This window comes from Bubalus bubalis, chromosome 11, assembly GCF_019923935.1.
Source record: "Bubalus bubalis isolate 160015118507 breed Murrah chromosome 11, NDDB_SH_1, whole genome shotgun sequence".
Taxonomy (NCBI): domain Eukaryota; kingdom Metazoa; phylum Chordata; class Mammalia; order Artiodactyla; family Bovidae; genus Bubalus; species Bubalus bubalis.
The window spans coordinates 90,497,744-90,525,451 of NC_059167.1; the positions used below are offsets into that span (position 1 = coordinate 90,497,744).

The following is a 27,708-nucleotide window of genomic DNA, read 5'->3' on the forward strand; positions in this document are numbered from 1 at the left end:
CTATTCAGCCTTTTTTATAGAAAACAAAAATAGGATTAGATTGCAATTCCTGCTTTTTTTTTTTTCACTTCATGCATACAGAACCCCCTTCCAGGTCTGTCTGTGTGGCTGTGGCAGATGCTTTTCTCTGAACAGTGAAACGAGGGAACTGAGGATCAGAGACACTAGTCACTTGCCTCAAGTCACACAGCTGCTGCCAAGAGTATCTGGTGTTGGAGCCCTGGGGTGTATGGTTTGGTGGTTGGGGTGGGGAAACCGCAGGGTCTGAAGAAGCTCCTGTTGTAGGTGGGCTTAGAGATGGATCCAGTTATGCTCAGAGGAGAGAAGTTACTTCCTCAGTGTTTCTCCACAAATAGAGGAGTTCCCACACCTCCCAGCATCTAGTTAGGCCTCTCCCAGGAGGCTGGAGCTGCCAGTTCCTGGACTCTGAAAGTGTTTGCCCCCAAGTCCTCTGAAAATTGATCCTCATCTATAAATAAGTCAGGCTCATATGTCCCAGCACATTGTGTGTGGGGTGGGGGATAAAGAAATACCTAAAACAGCAACTTGATTATGCCCAAGGTATGTATTTTTACACATGCCCGGATAGAGTTCATGTACAAATATGCTATTCATAAACTCGACTCAGAGGTTTGAAGCAGACCATATGCCCAGGTGCAGGCTGTGCACATGTGCAGTTAATAAGCACACGCTGTCAGGGGCTGTATGCATATTTTGGGCACTGACGGCAAAGTCTAGACCCTAAGGCAATTGCCTGATACTTACACTAATTTCTAATGAGAGGGGATCATTTTTCTTCCATGGGAACCAATAATCACCAAGAGCAGTGTTTCCCAAATCACAGGCATTCACAAACTCCTGTCATAATCTTGGCCACCCCTAAGGCATTTATACAATCACTCACTTTATACATTTCTTCAAATCAGCTCTCTCTTTTGTGTGTGCGTGCTAAGTCGCTTCAGTCGTGTCCGACTCTTGCGACCCCATGGACCCCATGGAGCCTGCCAGGCTCCTCTGTCCATAGGATTCACCAGGTAAGAATACTGGAGTGGGTTGCCATTTCCTTCTCCAGAGGATCTTCCCGTACTCACACTTTAAAATGAATGGATTTAATTCCTGCAGGATCCCTGGTCCAATCCTCTGCCCTGCCCATCTCCCAGGGTCCATCTTGTGTCAGCCTCATGTGACCCTCAGCTCATGTCCCTTTTCCTGGGGTGGATCTCTGAATCCGCCCCAAGGTGGGGCGCCTTGGCCCTCAGGACATTCAGAGCAGCTCTGCCATTTCTTCTCTGCTCTTGAACCCCAGGGTTCACGTGTCCTTTTGCAGGTACAGGAAGCAGGCTCAGGCTTGGGAAGAGAATGGTTCCTTCCTTTTAGATAGAGGTTGCTTTCATTCTACAAGTAGCTATTTTATTTGAAATCATTTTAAAACTATACAATATACTAACTTAAAGGAGAAAAGGTCACCTACAAACTGACCACAGATAGCTATTACCATGATCTTATGTGGGCTTATAATACATTAAGAGGGTCAGGGGTGTGAAATACATAGGAATTATGAAGCCCGTTTTTCAAAGGAGAAACCTGAGGCCTGGACATTGGATGTCACTTGCTAAAAATCACATATATTGGAATCAATTCTCCTCACTCTGCCACAGCTGCTTTTATTCCAGAGCCAGAAGTTACAAAACAAAGTGTACAAGGGCACATGCGTTTTTCCATTTAAATTTAAGTTTTATATTCCCAAACTAATAAATGTTCACTGTAACTAAGAAATTTAAAAGCAGAACAAAGAAGAGCACCCCCACCAGTAATCCCCCTTGCTGAGAAAACCTCCACGAATGATGTGAGCTTTACCACCCTTGACTTTTTCTGGGCACATCCTAGCATATCATTTATCTATTTTCCAAAAATAGCATTGCTTCGCAAACACTGTTTTGTGATTTTTTACCCCCCACTAACCAATGTGTCTTGGACATCCTTCCAAGGACAGAGCTTTTGAAACCACATTTTTAACAAAGCAGAAAAGATATTAAGTGAACATTAAAAGTGCTACCATCTCACTTCTTTGGCTGTAGCAAACGCAGCAACAGCACCACACCCAAGGAAAGGTATCCATTCCTTTGTTCGTTCATTCAACACACATAATTTAGGCAGTATTACTTGTCAGAGGAGGTATTAGCTCTTGGATTGTTGTTTTTGTTGTTTAGTCACTAAGTCGTGTTTTTTGCAACCCCACGGACTGTAGCCCCCCAGGCTCCTCTGTCTATGGGGTTTCCCAGGCAAGAATCCTGGACTGGGTTGCCATTTCCTCCTCCTGGGGATATTCCCAACCCAGAGGCCAAACCCGTGTCTTCTGCATTGGCGGGCGCATTCTTTACCACTGAGCCACCAGGGAAACTCTTGAATACCTGGAGCAACATTTCCCTGGAAAGACCGGGAACCTTTGGGGTCAGGAAGTGCGGGCAGATCTTGAGACTGAGGAAGGAGGAAAGGTCTTAGAGAATATAAGGTGGAGGAGACCAGGATGGGGGTGGGGGCCTTGTTTCTGAGATGGGTCCTTGTCTTTCCCATCAAATTCGTGGCGGCAGGCTGGGTCCTGGCCCAGGATTTAGCTCTAGACGCCCTGCACCTCCTCATCACCTCCCCCCTGCTCGCCTCAGCACTGCTGCAGGCAGCTTGGAGCTGAGGATAAGACTCGGGGCAGAGTTGAGTTTGCCTGTGGGGTGAGGGAAGGAGTGATGAAGGTTTATGTTTTTGTTCTAAGTCTTTGGGCCACAGCAGATTTCTAGGCTTATGGCCAGAATTCCCTCCCAACACCCTTGAGCTAGTGCTTTTCTCCTGTGTTTAGATTTTCTCATACCTTGCTTTCCCCACGAGCCAAGGGATCTTCGCTTCACGTACACAGCTGCCCCATTCCCTCCCTGACCTTGGCCTAGCCTGCATCCACAGTGAGAAACTAGAAGTCTCACTTTCAAGCTGACCCTGCAGAGAGCACAGCTAGAAAATTCAGGAAGACCCACTCCCTCCCTGCTGGGGCCAGGGCCCATCCTGCTTCCCACCACCCAGGCCCCCTTAGACACTTCTCTGCCTGGGATTGCACTGTCTCTAAGCAAGATCTCTGGGCTCTTCTAGCCCAAATTGCTTTCCAACCCTCACCAAAAGGGCAGACAACACCACCCTCATCCATCCTGCCCCTCCTCCGTAATGTACACGTTGACTGGCGGGCGGGGGCACTTGCTGGGACTACATCCTTTCCCACTGGCATTGTTAGCCATCTAATGGCTGCTAAGACAGGCAGGTGGGAAGAACGTGGGATTTGGCACCAGGAGATGTGGGTTCCAATCTTAACTCTGCTTTAACTGTGGGACCCTGGAAAAATACCCTCCTCCCTCCAAGACTTGGTTTTGTCACCAATAAAATGAAGGCTATGATCCCCTCTATCTCTTAGGCTTGTTTCAAGGTTCAGCTTGAGATCATGTGACTAGAAGGGATTTTTATCAGAGGAGAGAGAAGGTAATACAGGCAGGAGGTAAACAAATTCAAATTTTACAGAAGGTTATTTAATGAAAATAAGTCTGCTCCTGAGAGCTCCCTGGATCACAGGTCCCCTCCTAAGACAACCACTATGACCAGGAACATTCCGTGCAAAAGCGTATAAGTGTGCATGTCCTCCACACACTGTTCTGTACCATACATATTTTGGAGATGGCCTTGTATCAGCACACAAGGAGCTGCATCCTTTTAACAGCTGCCTAGCATTCCATTCTATGAATGTACCCGAACAAATTTAGCTAGTTCCCACCCTACAGATGGACGCTTGGATTGTTGCCAGTCTTTTGCTATGGCAGACAGGGTTGGAGTGAATATTGTTAAACATACATTTTGTGTATGTGTATGAGAATATCTTGGGATGAAGTCCTTGAAGTGATGTTGCTGGGTCTAAAAGGTGCATGCAGGTTTGATAAAATACTTATTTGGCTGTGTCGGGTCTTAGTTGCAGCATAGTTGTGGCTCGCAGGCTCGAGAGTGTGGGCTCAGTAGTTGAAGAGCGCAGGCTTAGTTACCTCGTGACACGTGGGATCTTAGTTCCCTGACCAGGCATAGAACCCAGGTCCCCTGCATTGGAAGGCAGATTCTTAACCTCTGGACCACCAGGGAAGTTCCAGTATCTTGTAGTTTTAATTTGCATTTATTACGAGTGAGCTTAGTAAGCCACAGTAGGTGTTTCAGGAAGGAGGGGTGGTGGGTTCAGGACAGCTGGGGCACCGCCACCCTCCCTGTAGAGCCCCTCTCCACCTCACAGGTGCCCTCTGTCCCTTCCCAAGGCTCATCACCCTTCCCAACGGGGTCCTCCAGATCCTGGATGTACAGGAAGGCGATGCAGGCTCCTACCGCTGTGTGGCCACCAACTCAGCACAACAGCGCTTCAGCCAGGAGGCCCTACTCCGCGTGGCCCACAGAGGTAAGGGGGCTGGCCGGGTGGGGCAATCAGCCATCTCGGAGCTGGGAGGGACCTCAAGTCATCCAAGACCTGCCTTCAAATAGGTGACAGATGAGGCCATGAAGCCCAAAGAAGGCAGTGCCACCCAAGTCAGAGATAGCACTCAGGGCAGGAACCCAAGACTTCTTTCTGGTCCAGGGCTCCCTTCCTGCTGAGACTGTTTCCAAGGGTGGATGGAGTGTCCAGGGCTGGGGACAGGTGCAGGGAGATGAGGTGTCTGTGGAGAGGGTAGGTGCCCATCCCTGCCCTGGGGGAGCCGCCCCCTGCTGCTTGCTGTGCATCTGGCTCCTAATGGTCTGGGACTGTTCTTTCCATTTCTCTGAAAATCTCCCGTCCCAGAGTGACGCGGTAGAAAGGACACAGGCTTTGGGGTCAGAACGACCTGGTTTGAATCCTGACTTCTCTACTCACCATCTGTGTGACCCTGGGTTCCTTATCAAATGTCCAGCCCAGGGAGGTGGTGAGAATCGCGGAGATAGGAATGGGAAGTGCCTGGTGCCTGGCAGGTGTTCAATAGATCTCACTTCAGGCCTCCTGCAAAGGCCTCTATCTTGCCTTCCTTTGCCAAGGCAGCTCCCCTCGACCCCAACCCCTCCACTCATCTCTTCCCATCCCCCTCTCATCCCATCCACTTTCACTCCCACCCTACTTCCGGGGGCTTAGCTGATGAGCAGAGTTTGGTTTGCTGCCCGTTCAGTGCCCGGGGTCTCTGCCTCCACCTGTTGGACAAACCGGGTATTTACCATGCTGACCCAGGGACCCAGGGTCATGCTGAGAACTTGGCAGGGAATGGGTGCTCCGGTCGCCACCAAGCTGGCAGAAACTCGAGCCCATCCCCTGCCTCCCCCACATGGGAGCTGAGGCGCTCCAGGGAAGGGACTTGGCCAGAACTAGAAACTCCAACTGTTGACTTCAAGTCCAGACTGCAAGTCTACTCTTGTCTCTGCTGGTTCTCTGCCTTGAGGGTGGGTTCCATCCAGCAGAAAGAATGGGTGCGCTGTGTCGGAGACCCGGTTATTCCTCTCTGGCTCCCAGAGAAAGACCTCTGAGTTCCAGTCCCAGCTCTGTTGAACTACGCAGCTGCTTTCCCATCTGTCCGATGGAACCCTGGCTGCCCCACCTGTCTCACCAAGTGACTGTGAGAATCAGGTAAGGGGCTGAATGTGAAGACGCCTGATGGTAAGGCTCCCTCTCTCCAGGGTCCCTGGCATCCGCTGGGGGGCAGGACGTGGTCATCGTGGCAGCCCCGGAGAACACCACCGTGGTGTCTGGCCAGAGTGTGGTGATGGAGTGTGTGGCCTCGGCTGACCCCACCCCTTTTGTGTCCTGGGTTCGACAGGGTAAGTGGAGGGAGAGGACTTGAGGGCATGGGAGAGGAAGGGGGTGGCGTTGCACACACCCCCAAGTCAGGGATCTATAAGCGTGACCACAGTATGGTCACCAACCTTTGGTGTGGCAGGAACTAACTTCTGTCCCAGGGTGGAGTGTGGGTAGAGGAACCTGGACCAAATGAATCAATCTGTCTAGCAAGTTTCTTTTATGAAGCCCACTCAGTCTGCCACTCACAAAATCACTCTTGAGACCTTTCTTGGGGGTGGGCACTGGGCTTTGTGCTCCACCTTCTATGTTTCCAGTCCTTAAAACAGTGAGTGTGGGGCCAGTGAGTCAGGTAGCGCTTGGACGCTCGGCTGGTCTAACTACACAGCCCCTCCTGGTCCACCCAGTCTGCCGCTGCCTTTGTGTGCCCGGCTTCATGCTGGGCACAGTGAGTGCAAGACCCAGGTGAAAGAGATGGGGCCTCTGCCCTCTGATCTCACAGTCTGTGTAAGGGAGATATATCCATGAAGAGACTTGGTGGTATCAGGCAGCAAGTGATGAGTGCCAAGCGGGCTGCATTACAGAAGATGCTGTAGGGTAATGAGAGCACTGGGCCAACGTGACCTTGTAGCCTACTGAGCACGAAACCCACTTTCCTGCCGGAGCCTCCTAGAGCTGTTCCAAGAGGTTAAGGGCCAGGGCTGTTATTCCTGGCAGGCAGATGAGGAAACTAAAGCTCAGAAAGGCAGGTGGAAAGCCAGGACCCAAACTTCAGAGCCTGTTCCTTTTCTGGTACACCACCCCCTACAGCTCTGTGTGGAAGAAAAGCAAGGATTACTTGTTTCCATTTGTCAATAAGAAGTGACTTGTCCCAAGTTGATGGCAGAAGTGAGTCTTAAATCCAGCTCTCTTTACGCCTCTTCCCTGGTTCAGTCCATGACCCCACACTCCCTTTTGTAAGTTTGTATCTCACATTCAAGACTAGATAATGATGAGTACATAGAATTTAAAGAAAAATAATAACCCAAGATGACTGCGTACCCCCACCGAGCTGATGAAAAAGAACAGTGCTGGTTATCTGTGCCTCCCTGACCTACCTGACCTCACCGGACTCGTGACACCTGCCTAGTTAGGGGGAATCTTAGGCCAGCAGGACCCTCATAGTATTATTGGGGTAAGCCTGTGATGTCACCCAGTTCCATCATCAGTGCTTCTCAAATCCTGACCAGGCATCAGGATGACCCAGGGAGCTTCTTCAAACTGCAGACTCCCTCCCTTCACGCCTGAAAGATCATGACCCCGGATTCTTAATGTTTAACAAGTTCCTAAGGTCCTTCTACCGAAAGTGTGGTCTTTACCTACCTCCTGGGCGAAGTTAGAAATGCAGAATCTAGGGTGCCTGATGCCTCTGCATCTTAACCAGGTCTCTTGCGATTCTGTGATTTGTTTGCACAGTGGGGATTTGAGAATTGCTGTCCTAGAGGGTCCAGACATTGTGGTTCTGGGGTCTCACTTGAAACTCTGCTAATAGCAAACTTAGAAGACAGAGACTAGCTTCACTCCTGTCCCTGGGTGCTGTTCCTTTTCCAGGAATTTACTCCACTAAGTCTGGAGAAGGAAATGGCATCCCACTCCAGTATTGGTGCCTGGAGAATCCCATGGACAGAGGAGCCTGGTGGGTTACAGTCCATGGGATCACAAAGAGTCAGACACGGCTGAGCGAGTAACACAACACAACAACGACTCCACTAAGTCAGGGGAGGGGCATGGCGTTTTTGTTTTGTTTTGTTTTCTTCTGATGGCAAAAGTTGTACATATTCATTGTAGAAAACTAAGGAAAACCAGAAACAGTAAACATCCCACCACTCAGAGATTAAATTGCTAACATATGAGTGTGTTTTCTTCCAGAGTTTTTTTCTATGCACATGTATATTTCCCCCCCAAATAAAAGCATGCTGTATTTACAGTTCCAAGTCTTGTTTTTATTCAACAGTATATCATAAGCATCTCCCCATCTTTATTTTATTTATTTATTTTTGGCCATACCATGCTAATTGTGGGATCTTAGTTCCCTGACCAGGGATTGAACCCGTATCTCCTGCAGTGGAAGTTCAGAGTCCTAACTACTGGACTGCCAGGCAAATTCCCTCTCCATCTTTAAAGCTTTTTCAAAAAATAATTTTAATAACTGATAGTCCATCATTTGAGTATAGCCATGATTTAATTTTTGAAGTCTTTCCCAGTTGTCCACTGTTACAGTTAACACTGAGGTGATCAGCATTGTTAACAGCTCCCCAACCACAGGGTCCCCACAAGTGGAATCCTGGCTTCACGGTCAAGCTGGAGCCCCTGTATAGCCCTATCTGCATTTACCCTCGCTCAGGCATTGCAACATACTGTCTTTAAAAACTTTCCCACTTTAATAGGTGAAAATGAACATCTGTGTTTTGACGTGCATTTCTTTGGTTTTGTGAAGTAGAATAGTTTTTTTGTTTCTTGGCGGTTTGCATTTCATCTCCTGACTGTAAGGCAAGGGCTTTCAAAATGATTCTCACTTCACATCAAAATAAGTCTCACCTATTCAGGTCTCTGGTTATGGTGCAGACCTTTCCAGCCATATCTTCATCATAGCCCTGGGCTGAGGTCATATGGCAGGAGTGCGTCCTTGAGAGAAATGAATTTAACAGTAATGGTAATAGTTGTAACTGAGTCGTGTTCAGAGCACCTATTAATGTGCCTGCATTGTGTGGGCCAGCCTCACAGACCTTATTGGTTCCACCCTCAGAACAGCCCTTCCTGCGAGGGACTATCTCCCCATTTTAGAGAGAGAGACCCTAGGGCTCAGAGGGGATCATTGGTCTAGCAAGTGGAGGAACTAAGATCCCAACCAGAGACTGTTACGTTCTCTTAACCCGGGTGGAGAGGGCGCCCCCACTCGAGGTCCGAGGTCCGGAGAGTGGATGGAGGGGCAGCGGTCAGCTCCCCGCTCCAGCACTCTCCCTCTTCCCGCAGACGGGAAGCCCATCTCCACCGATGTCATCGTCCTGGGCCGCACCAACCTACTCATCACCAGCGCGCAGCCCCGCCACTCTGGCGTCTACGTCTGCAGAGCTAACAAGCCCCGCACGCGGGACTTCGCCACCGCAGCCGCCGAGCTCCGCGTGCTGGGTGAGGAGGGGTGGAGGGTGAGATGGGTCAAAAGACCGGGAAGCAGGTGTAGGGGAGACTGCATTGGGGCGGATTAGCGGGGCTGAGCGCAGGAGGCATAGGAAGTGGGAAAACGGACAGGTGGGCGTGTCAGAGGCGACCGTGGAGAACGAAAAGGGAAGATAAGGCTGAGGGGGGCGGGGCCCCAGCACCTGGGGAGGAGTCCTTCGTAAGGGGGTGGGATGCCTTGGAGGGGACAGACTAGTAATTAGAGGAAACAAGTGTGGGAGGAGATTGGAGGATGGAGTTGAGGAAGAGGAAGAGGGGTGATAAAGGGCATTGCTTGGGTTATTGGAGAGGTGGTCTGGGTGGGACCCGGGTAATGTGGGGAAGGATGAGAATGAGGTTATTGGGGGGTACATCTGATAGGTGTGGGGTCCTGGGAGGTAGGGGAGACGGAATAAGTGCGGGAGAAGGGTTAGATCCTGGAGAAGCCAGGGTATTTGGGGAGGCCGAGGAAGCCTGGAGAGAATGGTTAGTGTAGGGCCGGGATAGAAGGAGGAAGAGAACTAGAGCTGCGCTGCTGAGGGTATTTTGGGGGGACGGGTGAATCGGGGAGAGGTGAGAATGAGTGAGGGGCTGCGGGAGTCCCTTGGGTATTTGGAGGCCGGGGCAGGCCTCTAGCGGCGGGAGCGCGCAGTCAGCGTTCCCCTCCGGTCCCCCAGCCGCTCCAGTCATCTCGCAGGCGCCGGAGGCGCTGTCGCGGACGCGGGCCAGCACCGCGCGCTTCGTGTGCCGCGCGTCCGGCGAGCCGCGGCCGTGGCTGCGCTGGCTGCACGACGGGGCGCCGCTGAGGCCCAACGGGCGCGTCAAGGTGCAGGGCGGCGGCGGCAGCCTGGTCATCACCCAGATCCGCCTGCAGGACGCCGGCTACTACCAGTGCGTGGCCGAGAACGGCGCGGGAACGGCGTGCGCCGCTGCGCCGCTGGCGGTCGTGGTGCGCGAGGGGCTCCCCAGCGCCCCCACGCGGGTCACCGCCACGCCGCTGAGCAGCTCCGCCGTGCTGGTGGCCTGGGAGCGGCCCGAGCTCCACAGCGAGCAGATCATTGGCTTCTCCCTCCACTACCAGAAGGCACGGGGTGCGTCTGCCCGGCGCTAAGACACCCCAGCAAAGACCTACTGCAGGGGGTGCCTACGGGGGGTGGGGGTGGGGAGGGACGCGGCACAGGGTGGATGATTGAAGGGTTGCCTTTGGGGATAGGATGGGATGGGGTGAGAGACCTGTGTGTAGATATGGGTTAGAGCATTTCCCCTTCAGCCACAGTTTAAAAGAGCAGCGAGAGGATGCTGCTCCCAGGGAAAATGCCTTGGCATTCCTGGAGCCAGCTTGTTAATTGCAGCAGGAGTCACTTCAGTTACACGCTAGAAAAGACTTCTAACCAGTGGGAGGAACTAATACAGTGGGACTAGATGTCAGGGGAGTTTATAGTCTCCTACTCAGATTATCTGGAATGATTTAGCTAGAAAGAGGCTATTCCAGGGACTGGACAACATGAAGGATTCCCTAGACAGCTTTGAGCAGGGAAGCCTCTGGCGGTGGCCCTGTGACAGACACTTTGTCCCCTAACCCACTCAGGCGTGGACAATGTGGAATACCAGTTTGCGGTGAACAATGACACCACTGAGCTACAGGTTCGCGACCTGGAACCCAACACAGACTACGAGTTCTACGTGGTGGCCTACTCGCAGCTGGGGGCCAGCCGCACCTCCTCCCCGGCTCTGGTCCACACACTGGATGATGGTAGGGCCTCTGCACCTGCCGTGGGCACCTTGGGCCCCAGGGAATTCCCTGGAGATGGTAGCTTAGTTTCTCTTAACTCCTGTACGCCAAGATGCTTTTACTTGCCTTGTGCCATCGTTTGTGCCCTGTAAAGGAGGGGGCAAGGGTTCATCTCCCTAATTTGCAGTTGGAGAAACTGAGGCCCAGAAAGTGAGTGACTTGCCCAAGGTCAATAGTGTAGCTGGGACTTGAGCCCAGGTTTCATGACTGCCTGTAATCAGGTGGCTCCTTCTCCGCTGCACCCAGGTACCATCCAGTCAGACAGGAGCCAGTGACAGTCCGCTGGATGTAGAAGATTGTGCTGGGGGAATGTCCTGGGAAGGCTGTCCCATCCTCTCCAGCTTGGGGCTCCCCTGAGAGGCTCCCTTTCCTCCCTCAGATCCTGGTCCTGGGCCTTCTTCTGACTTGCTGTGTGACCTGGGCAAGTCTCTGACCGCTCCTGGGCCTCACCTTCCACGTCGGTGGAGCCGAGCTCACGTTGATGTTCTTCTGTCTCAGTCCCCAGTGCAGCGCCCCAGCTCTCCCTGTCCAGCCCCAACCCCTCGGACATCAGGGTGGCGTGGCTGCCCCTGCCTCCCAGCCTGAGCAATGGGCAGGTGGTGAAGTACAAGATAGAGTACGGTTTGGGAAAGGAAGGTGAGTGGGGACAGGAATCAGTGAGGTGAGGGGTCTGTCAGAGCGGCTGGTGGAGTAGGGCAAGGTGAACCTAGAAAAGGGGAAGGTGGGCTGGGGGTTGGGAGGGCAGGAGTGGAAGGGAAGGCTCAATTAGAGGGCTCGCTTGAGACAGGGGTAGGGCTGGGGGCTAGCCCCACCTTCTGTACAGCTGCGGCGTGTAATCCGACAGTCCCTACTTCAGGCTCCTTGTCTGTGAAGTGAGGCAGGTGACCTAGGTAATCCCTGGGGTCCCTTCCAGCTCAGAAGGGGTAGGGAGGTACAGGGTTTGCTTGTGGGATTGAGGGAAATGAGGCATGGGTGGAGTGTTATGACAGATGTCAAGAATCTCGGGGAGGAGGAATGAAATTGATGAAGACATAGGAGAAGGCGATTGGCTGGAGGCCAGGGGGCCAGGGCGAGGAGGCAGGGAAGGGTGAGGAAGGGGGCGTGGGTGGTCGACAGGGCTCTGGAAGAGGCTGTGCTTGGTGGCTTCACAGTCAGCCCCTCGGGCCTATGCCCTGGTGTGTGTGGGCCGGCTCCTGGGGCAGTGGGGAGCGTGTGCCCTGATTCTCCCCACTGTGAGCCCAGGCTCATGGCTGGCATCAGCCAGGGTCAGAGGCCTGGACATTCACTGAAGCGTGGAGTCCATCCAGGCACTGAGGGGTCATGGCCTGAGGTGGAAGAGTCAGTGTAGGGGGTTTAGGAGTTCTTAAGGGGGCCACCCAGAGCCAGTGTCTTCTGTCCCAGCAGATCAGATTTTCTCCACCGAGGTGCCGGGGAATGAGACGCAGTTTACGCTGAACTCACTTCAGCCCAACAAGGTGTATCGAGTGCGGATTTCAGCTGGCACAGGGGCTGGCTATGGGGCCCCCTCCCAGTGGATGCAGCACAGGACGCCCAGTGTGCACAACCAGAGCCATGGTACGGGGCCAGAGGGGACAGGTGGGGTGATGTGAGTGACTGTGTGGGCGTTTGGGAGCCCTCAGAACCCAGACCGAACCACTCCCTCCATGAGAGATCTACCATGGCTGCCCTTGCTCAATGGGTGAAGAGACGAAGGGCTGGTGTTTGCAGACGCCCCTGGGCTCATGTATCCCTTCCATCTGCTGTGTGACCTTGGACAGACCATTCACAACTCTAAGACTTCACTTACTACTGCCAGGTGTATCATGAAGATTAATTAATGTAAACAGAGGTTTGATAAAATCCCATGGGCGGAGGAGCCTGGTAGGCTGCAGTCCATGGGGGTCACTAAGAGTCGGACATGACTGAGCGACTTCACTTTCACTTTTCACTTTCATGCATTGGAGAAGGAAATGGCAACCCACTCCAGTGTTCTTGCCTGGAGAATCCCAGGGACAGGAGCCTCGTAGGCTGCCATCTATGGGGTCGCACAGAGTCGGACATGACTGAAGCAACTTAGCAGCAGCAGCAGCTAGTAGTAGCAAACAGGGGACTTCCCTGGCAGTCCAGTGGTTAAGAAGCCATGCTTCCACAGCAGGAAGCACGGGTTTAATCCCTGGCTGGGGAACTAAGATTCCCATGTGCCGCACAGCACAGCTGGGAAAAAATAAATAAATAGTAGCTGCTTCTGTGATTATGACTGTTGTGGGTTTTGTTGAGAGGCCCAATAGTAGAGTGGTTCAGTTCAGTTCAGTCGCTCAGTTGTGTCTGACTCTTTGCAACCCCATGAATCACAGCACGCCAAGCCTCCCATGAGGACAAAGCCTGGCACACATACAATCTGTGTTATCTTGGGCAAGTTACTGGAGTTCTCTGAGCCTCAGTTGCCTTATCTGTAAAACAGGGACACTAGTAGGTTTGTTATTTTGTAGGGTTGTGAGAATAAAGTTAAAATACATGCTATGAAGTGCTTAGGACAGCATCAGACACACAGTGAGCCAACCCACTCTCAGGCTCCAAGGAGGTCTCCCCACTCCAGTGGCTCCATCCCTCCTTCCTGGCTTCAGCAACCCCTCTGATCCCCTTGCATGCTGGTGCCCATGCCTTCATGCCTTCAGAAGATTTACAGAGCCCTCCTCTAAGTCAGGTATTGTCAGCCCTGCCCCAGAAGTGCTCTTGGCCAACCTCTTTGCAAACGCCCGGGAGACGTCCTTGCATTCCCAGCACTCTGGGCTTATGGAATAGTGAGTTCTCCTCTAGACCCAGCCTGAGCCTGACCCTTAGGCTGGTGGCTGAGTGGTGAGATATATGGGGAGAACTCTGGCAAGGGCCTCACTCAACGCTGTCTTCCTGCTTTCTGCTTCCTCATGCTTCTTCCTGCCTCCCTTCCCCGGCCTCCCCTTCTTCCTTCTCCTTGATTCTCTTACTCCTTCCTTCCTGCTCCTCTGCCCCCAGTCCCTTTTGCGCCCGCAGAGCTGAAGGTACGGGCAAGGATGGAGTCCCTGGTCGTGTCCTGGCAGCCACCCCCGCACCCCGCCCAGATCTCTGGCTACAAACTGTACTGGCGAGAGGTGGGAGCGGAGGAGGAGGAGATGGATGGTGAGAGCCCTCCAGGGGGCCGTGGGGACCAGGCTTGGGATGTGGGGCCTGTCCGGCTCAAGAAGAAAGTGAAGCAGTATGAACTGACCCAGCTAGGTGAGGAGGGCTGCCCGGGGGGTGGGAGGGGACGGACACAGGTCCAGCGGGCGGCTGGGGAAGCTGGGCTGGTGGTTGGAGATGGAATCTCTCAGGAGACGCAAGAATGACCCCAGAGGTTCGTCTAACCAGCAAGTGACCCCCATGGCCTTCCCCAGTTCCTGGCCGGCTGTATGAGGTGAAGCTCGTGGCGTTCAACAAACACGAGGATGGCTATGCGGCAGTGTGGAAGGGCAAGACGGAGAAGGCCCCCACCCCAGGTGAGGAGGCTGGGGAAGTGGAGCGGGAGGGCTCGGTCAGCAGGGCTGCACGTGACCTCCTTTCCCTCTCCTCCAGGCCGGCCCTCGTGGGCAGGCCGTCTGGAAGTTTCAGCCACCTGCAAACCTATTCCACTGGCTTGTTTAGATCACAGAGAGAAGCTCCCGCTTCTGCCTTATAGGCCTGTGTTTTCATTATCTGTGAGCAGTGCTAATTTGGAAGGTTTGGACAGAGAGAAACCCAATGGTTCATCAGTGACTTCTGGCCCCACGTTTTACCTTTAAACAATTTTTAAGATGACCCACCTTCATCACACTATCTCTGAGATTATTCCTCTGCTCTAGGCAGGGAGGGTATCCCTATGTGCCCCACCAGGAAACTGAGGCTCAGAGTCGGTTCAGGCTACTGTAACAAAACACCATAGACTGAGTAGCTTATACGGCCAACATTTACTTCTCACTGTTTTGGAGGCTGGGAAATCCAAGATCAAGACCTTAGCCAAGTCAGTGTCTGGTGAAGACCCAATTCCCGATTCATAGACCATAGGCCATCTTCTCGCTGTGTCCTCACAGGGCAGAAAGAGGTCTAGAGAGTTCCCTAGGGTCTCTTTTATAAGGGCACTGTTATGGACAAAAAATCTGTGTCCCCAAGAATCCATACGTTGAAACCCTACCCTCCAGTGTGATGTATTAGGAGGTAATTAGGATTAGATTAGTTCGTACTGCTTCACTTTCTTCTTGAGCCGGACAGGCCCCACATCCCAAGCCTGGGGGGTTTGTACCCTTTTAAGAGTCACACAAGAGCTTGCTTCCCTTTTCTGCCCTGAAGATACAATGAAAAGTTGATAGTCTATAACCTAGTAGAGGGCCTTCACCAAAACTTGATCCTAGACTCTGAAATTGTGAAAAATAAATTTCTGTTGTTTACCACCCAGTCTGTGGTTGTTACAGCGGCCCAAACAGACAGGACTCCACCATATGTTCAAGTTTCAACATAGGAACTTTGCGGGGGGACACAGACATTCATTCCATGACACTTCTATATACTTTACAAATATTAACTAATTTAATCCTCATAACAACCCTATGAAATGCAGGTACTATTATTAGCCTCACTGATGGAATAGAGAATGGAAACACAGAGAGGTTAATTAACTTCTCCATAGTCACACAGCCAGTACCTGGCAGAGTTGGAATTTGAACCAGGACAGCCTAGCTCCAGAATCTATGCTCATAATTATCATGACTTGCTGTCTCTCTCTCTCACATACTAGTGTTCCATAGTCTGCTCGCTGTATGCCCTTGGCCAAAGTCACTTAAATCCTTGGCGGCCTCAGTTTCCTCATCTGTGAAGTGGAAATAAAGCATTATTCCCAACTCACAGGATCACAAGTGAAGGGTAAAAGAAAGTGCCTTGGGAACTGCAAACCACAGCACATATTTCCAGAGGAGTATCTTCCCTCCCTTCCCACACTCTCTAATTTTCACCCTCCAGACCTGCCCATCCAGAGGGGGCCACCCTTGCCCCCTGCCCACGTCCATGCGGAATCAAACAGCTCTACCTCCATTTGGCTTCGGTGGAAAAAGCCAGACTTCACCACAGTCAAGATTGTCAACTACACTGTGCGCTTCAGCCCGTGGGGGCTCAGGAATGCCTCCCTGGTCACCTATTACACCAGGTGGGAAGAGGGGCTGTGAAGGGGCGGAGTGGAAGGGAAGGAGGCACCAGGTAGTGATGAAGAGAGGGGCCTGAGGGTTCAGGGACATTTCATGACTCGTGTGTTAAACTGGGGGCACGCTGAGAGTCTGATGACCTGATGGTGACAGATGGGAAAGGAGAGCCCATCCATCCAGTCCTGTCCCCTCACCGGAGGGCTCAACCCTGGGAGACATCACGCAGGACAGACCTATTTCTTCAGTCTCAGGTGATGGGGAAGAGACAGCCAGCTGCTGTCCTGAGAGGCCCCCCGTTGGATGGGGAGTCAGAGACCTCTTGGTCTCTGTTGGTTTAGCAGACAAAACAAAGCATAAAAAGCAATAGATAAATATTAATACAATTGCAGCTGAAGGAAAAGTTATGCACCTTTTCCTTTAAGTCAAGGAGAAGATGCATCAGAGAGGATTCTTTGGGTGGAGAATGATGTGGATTAACCCAGGAATATTTCTTGAAAGAGGGGGCCTGGCTTGGGGATTGAACTTGGAATCATATATATACATCCGTCCATCCACATCTCTCTGCAGGTCTCTGGATGGTGTTAGTGGCCCCGGTGTCAGGGAGCAGGTTCCCTGCCCGAGGCAGGGGTTGGGGCTGGGTTGGGGAGGAGACTTGAAGGAGCCTGAGAGTCCCAGTTGCATTTCTTACCTCGGCAGCTCTGGAGAAGACATCCTCATTGGCGGGCTGAAGCCGTTCACCAAATACGAGTTTGCGGTACAGTCTCATGGTGTGGACATGGACGGGCCTTTCGGCTCCGTGGTAGAGCGCTCCACCCTGCCTGACCGTGAGTGGCCCCTCAGCCCCTTGACCACAAGTCCATCTTTCACCAAACTCCTTGCCCCAGCAGCCCTCTTCTGAAATGTTCCTCAGAACCCCATAAGTTCCTGTCACTCACTTTGCATTTATGCTGGCAGTCCAGTGCTGGTCTTAACCATTTACTCACAGGCATGATCACATGAGATTTAGAGGAGTGGTTTCTTTTAAGAGGCTGTGCCGAGACCTCACTGAGCTGTGAGGAGGGCCGGCTCTGGAGGCAGGCATCCTGGACTCTGCATTTGGGTCCCCAGCCTGCCCCTGACACACAGGGAGACCCAGGCAGGCCCCTTCCCCAGCAGGGCTTCTGTGTCCTCATCTGTAAAAAGGGAAGATGGGACCATGAGCTGTGCAGGTCTGTGACTCTGGAACCCTCTGGAAACCCATCTGGAGACAAGTGGCTCTTTGTCCTCACAGCAGCCTCTTAGGTTCTGCTGACACAGTTCCCCTTTCTACCAGCAGACCTTTGTTCCTGATCTGAGATAAGAAGACGCGTGTAGGGTAGGGTGGGGAGGCCATCCACCCTCACGAATGCACTTTTTAAAAAAATGCTTGCAAATTGTTTCTCACACACCCATGACCTCAGCTCAAGTGATGCTGTTAGTCACTCAGCCATGTCCAACTCTTTGCTCCTCATGGACTGAGGAGCCTGGCCATGGAATTCTCCAGGCAAGAATATTGCAATGGGTTGCCATTCCTTCTCCAAGGGATCTTCCCGATCCAGAGATCGGACCTGGATCTCCTGCACTGCGGGCAGTTTCTTTACTGTCTGAGCCACCAGGGAAGCCCACGAGCTCCTTTTATCATGGTCTTGCACGTAGAGTTTAGGGAGGCTCAGTGTTTTCTTAGGGGAGACCATGACATGGAATCCCCAGCTCAATTGACCTGATTACAGAGGGGGGAGTATTTTCTCCTTTCACAGATGGGGAGACTAGAGCCTGAGAAGTGGGGAGTCACCCAGGGCCATTGAGGGTTCTGACAGCCCATGGTGCTACGTGGCTTTTTAAGCCTTACAGCCCTGGGTCCCCATCTCACCCTCTGTTGGGCCTTGAAAACCTGAGCCCCCAAATTTCTGTTGTTTCCCAACTCACTAGTCACCTTTGGTCCCTCCTTTCTCCCCTCCCTTCCTCATTTACTCCTGCCCCACTCCCACCCCCTGTCAGCTTCTCTGAAAACAAAACACAAACCCTTTCAAGGTGGTACTTCTCACATGAGGATTCCTGTGACTCTAAGGTCCTGGGCCTGGGCAGGCGTACACGGAGGCTATTCAGGGCGTCAGCCAATTTTACTTGAAGATTTGGGGTGGCGAGGGGAGTTAGGAACTTTAAATAATAAATCATTTCAAACACTACTTAGATATTAAATGTTACCACAGAAGAGTTGAGTTTAAATGAAATGTGAGCCTTCCAAAAACTTTTGAGCTCTGCCCCCAGGTCCCCTGAGGACCAGACACCATCCTCAGCCCTTGAAAGTATTTGAGTGTGGAAATTTGAAGAGCTCTGCTCCAAAGAGTGGAAAAGAGTTTCTAAGAGTGGCAGAATGGTGGCAAAGACCCCTCCCTAACTGTTTTCCAGAAATTCCCCAGTGAGAGACCCGACCTCATTTTGCTTCGTGGTTTGTGGTTTGTTCCAGTAAAGGCGGAAGCAAGGAGGCCATGCCTTCATGCCCTGGCTCCCAGCTGTGCCCACGGCTGGGGCTCTCAGTGACCCTGCCTCTCCCGTCTCCTCCCCTGACACCCAGGGCCCTCGACACCCCCATCTGACCTGCGCCTGAGCCCCCTGACACCTTCCACCGTCCGGCTGCACTGGTGCCCCCCGACGGAGCCCAACGGGGAGATCGTGGAGTATCTGATTCTCTACAGCAACAATCACACCCAGCCCGAGCACCAGTGGACCCTGCTCACCACAGAGGGTGAGTGCCCTCACCCCAGGACCTCTGGGGTTTCCCCCCACCCCTTTCCAGCCTCCCCAGTGGCTGGGTTAGTACTGAGACGGCCACGGAGGTTTGTTCTAGGAGGAGCAGGCAGAAGCTGCTACCTGGGTGGGAGCAGCAGATCTTCCCAGGGCCACTTCCCAGCCCAGCCCTGCAGGCCACCCCTACCCGGGTCACCAACCCTGCTCTCCCTGGCTCCCCTGCCCCCCAGGAAACATCTTCAGTGCTGAGGTCCACGGCCTCGAGAGCGACACTAGGTACTTCTTCAAGATGGGGGCACGCACAGAGGTGGGGCCTGGGCCCTTCTCTGGCCTGCAGGATGTGATTACTCTCCAGGAGAAGCTCTCAGGTAAGAGGTGGAAAGGGAGGAAGGGGTGGGCTCCATCCTGGGGCAGCCCAAGCTCTCCAGAGGTCCCCAGAGCTGACGTCTAATCCTGAAGTCATCTCCTCCAAGGGCTTGCGTTCAGGCACATGTTGTTGGACAGCTGCCCTCTCTATTTGGTGTGAAAGTGTTAGTTGCTCAGTCATGTCTGACTTTTTGTGACGTCATGGACTGTAGGCTCCTCTGTCCATGGAATCCTCCAGGCAAGAGTACTGGAGTGGCTAGCCATTCCCTTCTCCAGGGGATCTTCTCGACCCAGGGATCGAACCCAGTACTTTCTGCATTGCAGGCAGATTCTTTACCATCTGAGCAACCAGAGAAGCCAGGTGTGGAGAGGACAAATTTGAAGGGGAAATGGGTGAGGTTCAGTGGTAATTCAGTCGAAAGGTCAGATTTGTGGGAAACTGGCTTGGTTTCTTTGGGAGCTTACTTTCACTGGAGAACTGGCTTGAAGAGGTGATGAGCTTTATACAGTGGAGGTCTCAGGCCATGAGACTGTCTACACTGTAATTTTCAGGGCCCAGTGTGAAAGGAAAATGTGGGACCCCTTATTAAAAAATGAAGAAGACAGACTTCCCTGGCAGTCTAGTGGTTAAGATTCGCCACTCCTGCTGGAGGGGGCATGGGTTCAATCCCTGGTCAGGGAACTAAGATCCCAAATGTTGCACAGCAGCCACAAAAGAAAAAAATATCCTGTGTGCCACAACTAAGACCTAGCATAGCCAAATAATACATTAAAAAGAAAAATGAGCAAGAATTTCAAGGTGGTGACAGCAGAGCGTTAAACCAGCCCAGAGCCCTTCTAGCGTGGGCCACGTGCCACTGCACGCGTCACACGCCTGCGAAACCAGCCCAGAGCCCTTCTAGCGTGGGCCACGTGCCACCGCACGCGTTACACGCCTGCGAAACCAGCCCTGTTAGGCAGGCAAGAGGCATGTTTCACTGAAAGGCCGGGTTGATGGGGAGGGGCTCCAGCTTCTGTATGTCCAATGGGGCTGACAGTTGGAGAGAGAGGTAGTGGTGGTCCCTGTGAGTCTGTGGGGCCCTCTGATCCTTGCATCAGAGATTTCACATGTCCAAAGGAAGAGACTCGGGCCAGTGGCCTCCGGACGAAGCCCCAGGATGTCCTGGTCTATGAACCTCGGGTTTTCTCCTGTCCTTGATCTGTTCTATTCCCTCCCTCTCCCCTGCCAGACTCTTTGGATGTGCACTCAGTCACGGGCATCATCGTGGGCGTCTGCCTGGGCCTCCTCTGCCTCCTGGCCTGCATGTGTGCTGGCCTGCGCCGCAGCCCCCACAGGTGGGTGGAAGGACCAGTCTGACCACAGAGAGGAGCAACTTCCTCTGCAGAGAAGAGAGAGCAGGGAAAGTGGCTGTGACTTGCTCTAGCCCCTCCTGGGGGCCCCATTAAAGTTGTCTGGGGTGAATGGGTTGGGGTGAGGTCCTCGTGAGAATGGGGAGCGGAGTGGGTTTAGGGAGGCCCCCAGCGTATCCCCTCAGTAAGGGCTGGCGTAGCATAGCTGCCTCTCTCCTGCTTCCTTGGTGGTGGTTGTTCAGTCGCTCGGTCGTGTCTAACTCTTTGCGACCTCATGGACTTCCTTGGTAGCTGCTAGCGTCTTGCAAAGAGGGCCCCCAAATCTCCAGATGCCCAGAGCCCAGGGAGGAAGGACCTCAGTGCAGTATCACAGCTATTGTGAACAGCCACAGAATTTCTTATCCATTGCACAGACGGTGAAATTAAGTCTCAGAGATGGGTAGGCACCTGCCCAGGGACATAGGCTGGACTAATCCCAATCCCACCCCTGCCCCTGTCTTTGACCACACTGCCTGTTCCCCATCTTCCCTTCCAGAGAAGCCCTCCCTGGGCTGTCCTCCTCGGCCACTGCTGGGAACCCCGCACTGTACTCCCGAGCCCGCCTGGCTCCCCCCAGCCCCCCAGCGGTCCATGAACTGGAGTCCCTTGTGCACCCTCGTCCCCAGGACTGGTCCCCACCGCCCTCGGACATCGAGGACAGGGCTGAAGTGCACAGCCTTATGGGTGGTGGCGCTTCAGCCGGCCGGGGTCACTCCAAGAGAAAGGTGAGCCTGGAGCCGGGGGAGGCCGAGCCCCACACTGCGGTTCATTCCCAAATAGGACACTAGGGGGCGCGAGAGCACGCTGTGTGACCCTGTGAGAGGCCGGCTCCCCGCTCCCCTCCCTGGACCAGCTGCAGAAGAAAAGGCTCTCCCTCCTCTTTGAAAGGGTTGGCAAGGCAGGGAAGCAGATGGGCCTCCGTCTCTGGCAGAATAGGTCAGCCTGGTTCTCAGGAAGGAGGGGAGAGCCCCCGAGGGGCTGTTGGCGGGTGACTCAAGGTGGCCAGAACACGCCTCATCCTGGGAGCTGGGGAGAGCTCTAAGACCCAGTTCTCCCCAGCGTGGGGGAAGGAGGCTGGTCAGGTAGGCTGTGGCCAGGTAGGACCGGGATCCAGATGAGGTGCATCCACACAGGCCGGGTCCTGTCCATCCTGGCAGTGGCGTCTCATCCTGCATTCTCTGACCAGCCAGCGCGAACCCCTGAGTGCTTTCTCACCCTCTCCCTGCCTCTGTGTGGTGAAGGAGACCTTGCCTGGCTCAGAAACTCCTGGGCTGTTCTGCAGGAGCATCTTTCTATCCTCAAATTCACCCCCAGACTCTCAGCTCATTCTCTGCCTGTCCCCACTGCCTTGGGGAGGGAAGTAGAAAGGGGGCCAAGAGTCTGTGGAGGGGGCTCCAGCCGTTTCCTGCGTATATCCCCAGCCAAGCCCTCAGCTCCTGCTTCTTTCCCTGTGCAGATCTCCTGGGCTCAGCCCGGTGGGCCCAGCTGGGCAGGTTCCTGGGCAGGCTGTGAGCTGCCCCAGGCAGGCCCCATGCCCTCTCTGACCCGGGCCCTGCTGCCCCCTGCTGGAACTGGGCAGACACTGCTGCTGCAGGCTCTGGTGTACGAGGCCATAAAGGTCAGTGTCCTGGAAAGAAAGGGGGAGGGAAGGAGAGAAGCGTCCCATGCTTGGTAAGAGCAAGTAATGAATCCTCTGGAGACCCCTGGTGGTAACGTCCCCGGGGGTAAAAGTCGAGCCTGGAGACCCCTGGAGCCTCTAAAGGTGAGTGGGTGGAGGGCAGGCCAGTGTTTGGGAAGACAGTCCCTCCTCGAGCTAGGCATAAGTGGGCCACTGCAGAATTCCCGTGGATCTGAACATGCACCAATCTGACTGCATTCAGCCCTTCTTCGTGTTCACAGAGCCCTGCCCGTATCTGGTATTTCTGAAATTCTGTGACAAGGGCAAATCGTAGTGTTTCCCTGCCTTCCCATGGATCTGATCATCATCTGGAGGACAGTCTGTTCTTCCCTTACCAACTCCCACATTGATATATAAAGGGCTCTAGGCTGGAGGTCAGCCTCTCTCCACCCCGAGAAGGATAGTCATTCTTCTGATGGTCACGCTCAGTGATGGTTTTTGTGTTCTCTGCTCTGACCAGGGCAACGGGAGGAAGAAGCCTCCCCCAGCCTGCAGGAACCAGGTGGAGGCTGAAGTCATTGTCCACTCGGACTTTAGTGCATCCATTGGGACCCCTGACCTCCACCTCCAAGACCTGGAACCTGAAGATTCCCTGCCTTCAGAGGCTCCTGACCTCACCTCGAGTGTTGTGGATCTCGGTCAAGGGGAAGACTGGCTGGACCAGGAGCCAGGCGGGTGTGAGCAAGCAGCCCCTGGGCCAGACAGACTCACCTGCCTGCCAGAGGCAGCCAGCAATACTTGCCCCTACTCGGACCTCCAGTCCAGTGAGGCTCTGGAGGAGGCTCCTGGGAACAACTGCCAGCCAAAGGCCCCCTGCCCTCCAGGAGCCAGCCCAAGCCTGCCCAAAGCCCCAGTCCCGTCCTCCTCTACTTAGCTCCCCTAGAGGGCACCATCTGGGACAGGCTGGTTTGGATCACGTGACATGACGCGTGTGGCTACACGTGTACGCGTCTCTGCCTGCAAGTCATCAAGCCACTTGGAGCCTCCTGGGCTGCTTTGGCTCGGGGAGAGGAAGGATTGGATTATTCACTCCCCCCATACTCTGTGACACGTGATTTGTGAGACATGTGACGCACAGTTACATGTGGTATGCACATGTGTGAAGCACATGTGTGTGTGCTGGTTGGTGAGCTGGGAAGCTCTGGGCCAGGCAGTGGTCACTGTGGCCTAATTGCTCCTCCAGGTCAGGACACTGCCCCAGAGTGGTCTGTCCCCAGCCCTGCGGGCCCCTACTCTGTCACCCAGCCTTTTATTACACACTCTGAGAGTGTCTCCAATGCCTTGTCTGACAAAGACAGCCCCGGCCCACTTTCCGGTTGGGCTGGGCTGAGTGCAAGTAGGCTCTGAATGCCTGACACTTTAGTCGCGTCACCTCCCATCTGCCATGTGCCCTGTGCCCAAACTGAGAGGGTGACTCCAGCTCCCCTCAGAGCGAGTCTGCACCTAATTTTGTAATTGGGGAAGTGCCTGGTTTTGAAAATCTGCTTTCTCTTGCTCTCCCTTTTCTCCTCCCCCTCACTCCTCTAGGGTCTTGTTTCCCTGTGCCCCTGTTCTCCCAAGCTTAGGGCCCTTCCCTTCCGTCCCAGGACTCTGTCCTCTCCTCTCTGTGGCTTCTGTCTGTTTCCGCTGTCTCTCTCTCGCCTCTCCCACACTGTGTCATGTGGCTCTCCTGCCTGGGTTCAGTCTCAGCACCCTTCCCTCACAACACAACTACCTCATGTCTGTCTGGGGCCGTGATGGGACTCCTGTGTCCGCCGTCCACTTCAGCCATCATCCTCCTGCCCCTGCTTCTCTGTGCCTCTGTAGACCCCATCCCCAGGCAGACTGCACACCCCCAGTGCGGGCTGGGAGAAGACCTTTCAGCTTCCCTTGCTTCTTTGTCCCTGGGATTGAGACTGGAGGTTTCTCCTTAGAGAGGATGAATGCAAGTCATCCTTGGGGGTTTTGAGACAGGGAAGGGGGAACACGACCCAGAGGCTTGGGATACAATTATTCTCTCCCTTCCATGCGGTAAGTCTGGTTTGCTGGACAGAGGCATTTGAGGCACCTTGCTTCCCAGCTGGAGCTTGAAAGGGAGAAGGGGGTGGGAATTAGGGGCTGGGCAGCCCCTTCGCCTCCCACTCTGTGCACCTTGTCCAGGAACTGACAGGATGGGGCTGGGAGGAATCATCCTCTAGGGTGCTGGAAGTAGGGTCTTCGCACAGGACAAGGGTGATGGGCTCATCTCATTTTGCTCTTTCTTTAAATTCAATCCTGAAGTCATTTTCTGTTGACCCCCCCCCCCCCCACACACACACACACAGGGACAAGCCTGACTTGTTTCATTTATTTGATTTTGCACCTCAGCCTCTCATAGGAGCATTTATTACTCGGTCTCTTCTCCCTGAATTCATCTTTTTTCACTGAGCAGCAAGCACATCAAGGGTTAACTCTGGCTTCTGAGCCAAATTAGAAATAACCAGTCTATCTTTCCTTTTTTTTTTAATGGTGAAATGTCTCTCAGTGGAGTTGCAGCTTCCTCAGACCCTTTCAGCATCTGTGTTTATTACACTCGGGTGTCACTCAGGTTTGACATCCGCACCTACATTTCCTCCTCCTCCCCCTTCAGGCAGCCTATGATAACACTAAAGATTATTAATGCTGGTTTTGTATCTCGTTAAGGACAGAACTGTCATTTGTACTCTTTCTGTAGCATTCGGCATTGCTGTGGCTAACACTACTGTATATGTTTCATCACTGCTCTGAAGGTCAAAAGCCTCATTTTATTTGGCTGGTTTTTCTTTTTTTTTTCCTAAAGGGAAAAAAAAAAAAAAAAAAACTGTCCTGAATTAAATAGCTGCTTTAACAGTAGGCTCTTAGCATTACACCACATAGTCATTTTTCATGTTCTTGTTTAACAGGCACTGAGGTTCTGGTTTAAATTAAATAGCTGCAAATGAGACAATTTATAACCCATTAGGTTGGGTGGAAAATTGTTTCTCAAAAGCAAATAAGTAATAAATCTGGTATCTGCCTATAACTCACAGTTGATAAGAACATGGCCATTACTCACTAGCATTATATATGATTTGGGCTCTGGGTAATTTGGAAGTGTTAGGTCTGTGTCTTTGTAGCAGTATTTTTATTAGAAAAGAGTCCATTGGCCTTTTACAGGGTATTAATCCTTTTGTCACCTACCATGGATGCCTTATGGTTTTTGAGTCTCATTTAAAAACCTTTTATTGATGCATGACAAGTATAATCGGTACCTGCTCATTTATTTGTCTGTAGTTTTGCTGTATTATTTAATTATTTTCCAGCATTTTTTCTCCTTACAATTATGATATTCTTTAGTGTTAAGCCAATGCATTGATCATATATCTGTCCCTGTAATGAATTAATAAACTATTTTCCAAAAATGTTCTTGTTTTTGGAACCAAGTGACTAGAATTGCCTCAGCCTTTCTGCCCTAGAGAATGTATTTCTTACCAGGATGGGAAATGTTGAGTTTTGAGCAGAAGAGCAGGTAGTTATAGGAAAGAACTGGACTTTCTCTAAAGAAGAGGGAAACTTTGTACACTGTTGATGGGAATGTAAATTGGTGCAGTCGCTGTGGCAAACAGTATGGAGGTTTCTCAAAAAACTAAAAACGGAACCACCATATGACCCAGCATTTCCACTCCTGGGTATGTGACAAAACAAAAACATTAATTTGAGAAGATATGTGCATGTCAGTGTTCACAGCAGCATTATTTACAATTGCCAAGATATGGAAGCATCCTAAATGTTCATCAACAGATGAGTGGAGAAAGACAGTGTGGTTAAGCAATGGAATACTGCTGCTGCTGCTGCTAAGTCACTCAGTCGTGTCCGACTCTTAGCGACCCCATGGACTGCAGCCTACCAGGCTCCTCCGTCCATGGGATTTTCCAGGCAAGAGTACTGGAGTGGGGTGCCATTGCCTTCTCCAGTGAAGTACTCAGTTCAGTTCAGTCGCTCAGTTGTGTCCGACTCTTTACGACCCCATGAATCGCAGCACGCCAGGCCTCCCTGTCCATCACCAACTCCCGGAGTTCACTCAGACTCACATCCATCGAGTCAGTGATGCCATCCAGCCATCTCATCCTCTGTCGTCCCCTTCTCCTCCTGCCCCCAATCCCTACTCAGCCATAAAAGAGAATGAAGTTTTGCCACTTGCAACAACATGGATGGACTTGGAGGGTATCATGCTAAGTGAAATAAGTTAAAGACAAATACTCTATTACTTATATGTGGAATCTAAAAAATACAACAAACTAGTGAATATAACAAAAAAGAAACAGACTCAGAGATATAGAAAACAAACTAGTGGTTACCATGGGGAGAAGGGAAGGAGCAAGATAGGGGTAGGTCCATACTATTATAAAATAAGCTCCACAGATATGTTGTGAAACACAGGGAATAGAGCCAGAATTTTATAACTATAAATGGAGTATAACCTTTAAAATTATGAATCACTGTATTGTACACTTGTAACATATAATATTGTACATCAACTATATTTCAATAAAGTAAAAAAATAGGTTATCAGACTCCTAGGATAGGAACTCCTCCCCCCACCTCAAAAAACAAACTGAACCATGTCCCTCCCTCAACAGGCACTTAGAAAAAACACCTGAACTTAGGAAAGATGCTTTCTTTGATGGCATTCTTTTAGGCTCTTCAAGGATCTCTTTTCATCTGGACACACTTTTTTTTTTACCTTTGTTGGACCCAAGGGAGGAGTGAACCACCAAACTCCAGAGATTGGGTTCTACAAATCTTATTTGTATAAATCTGGCTTCCAAAATTGCCCATGATGCCCGTTCACACATATGGGTGCAGTGCCTATGAGCTCAGAGACCCATACATGCACTCTCACCTTCACAATCATGCTGGTGTCCATTAACTCAAACCTAGGCACAATAGTCATACACCAGACTCCACGCTTACACCCCACACACATCTCAGGATTACAGTTGGCAACTGCTCTGCTAGGATCTTTATAGTGCCTGGACCATGGGTGTTTTTCTACTGCTGGGAACCAAGAACCAGAGGCCTTCCTGCCCAGGACCACCCCCAAAGTGGCTGGTGAGCCAGCCCTGAGTTAATTGACACATTGTAGGGGGAGATACTGCGCATTTTGCATGCAGGAGAATAGCCATTATTTGCATATCATTCTCAGACCAAGCGTTGTGATAAAGAAGAATTAAACACTTGTCAAAATGAATTTAAAATGACAGCAACTCAGGACACCAATTTGACCTCTCCTGAGTGTAGGACAAGCCAAGAAGGGGTTGTTGAGAATTCAAACCCTGCAGGAGGGATTTCCAGGCCTTTCCGCCCAGGGAAGGCCCCCACCTCTCCCTTTCCTATGGCCAATAGAGGCTCATCCTTCCTGCCCTTCCTTGTAAGGAAATTGGCTTGGGACTTCGGTGTGTTCCCTGACCCTGAATTTCTCCATTGGCTCCTACTGCTTGCTCATATGTCTCAAGTCCTGTTCATCTTCCAGTTGCTACTA

At 52.2% G+C, this 27,708-nt stretch overlaps 1 protein-coding gene across 1 annotated transcript in view; it reads left to right on the forward strand.

Annotated features, from left to right (window-relative positions):
• IGDCC4 (immunoglobulin superfamily DCC subclass member 4) overlaps positions 1-25,590 on the forward strand; it is a 39,360-nt gene extending 13,770 nt beyond the window's left edge. Inside the window, exons 4-20 of the mRNA XM_025296317.3 lie at positions 4,329-4,465; positions 5,704-5,844; positions 8,834-8,989; positions 9,694-10,107; positions 10,605-10,769; positions 11,307-11,444; positions 12,213-12,383; positions 13,821-14,060; positions 14,219-14,320; positions 15,813-15,996; positions 16,688-16,815; positions 18,585-18,755; positions 18,988-19,125; positions 20,353-20,458; positions 21,009-21,237; positions 21,969-22,130; positions 22,651-25,590. Coding sequence (XP_025152102.3) covers positions 4,329-4,465; positions 5,704-5,844; positions 8,834-8,989; positions 9,694-10,107; positions 10,605-10,769; positions 11,307-11,444; positions 12,213-12,383; positions 13,821-14,060; positions 14,219-14,320; positions 15,813-15,996; positions 16,688-16,815; positions 18,585-18,755; positions 18,988-19,125; positions 20,353-20,458; positions 21,009-21,237; positions 21,969-22,130; positions 22,651-23,064 — 3,196 coding nt within the window. The 3' untranslated portion in view covers positions 23,065-25,590. The remainder of the gene's footprint in view (positions 1-4,328; positions 4,466-5,703; positions 5,845-8,833; positions 8,990-9,693; positions 10,108-10,604; positions 10,770-11,306; positions 11,445-12,212; positions 12,384-13,820; positions 14,061-14,218; positions 14,321-15,812; positions 15,997-16,687; positions 16,816-18,584; positions 18,756-18,987; positions 19,126-20,352; positions 20,459-21,008; positions 21,238-21,968; positions 22,131-22,650) is intronic.
• Positions 25,591-27,708: the final 2,118 nt, after the last annotated feature.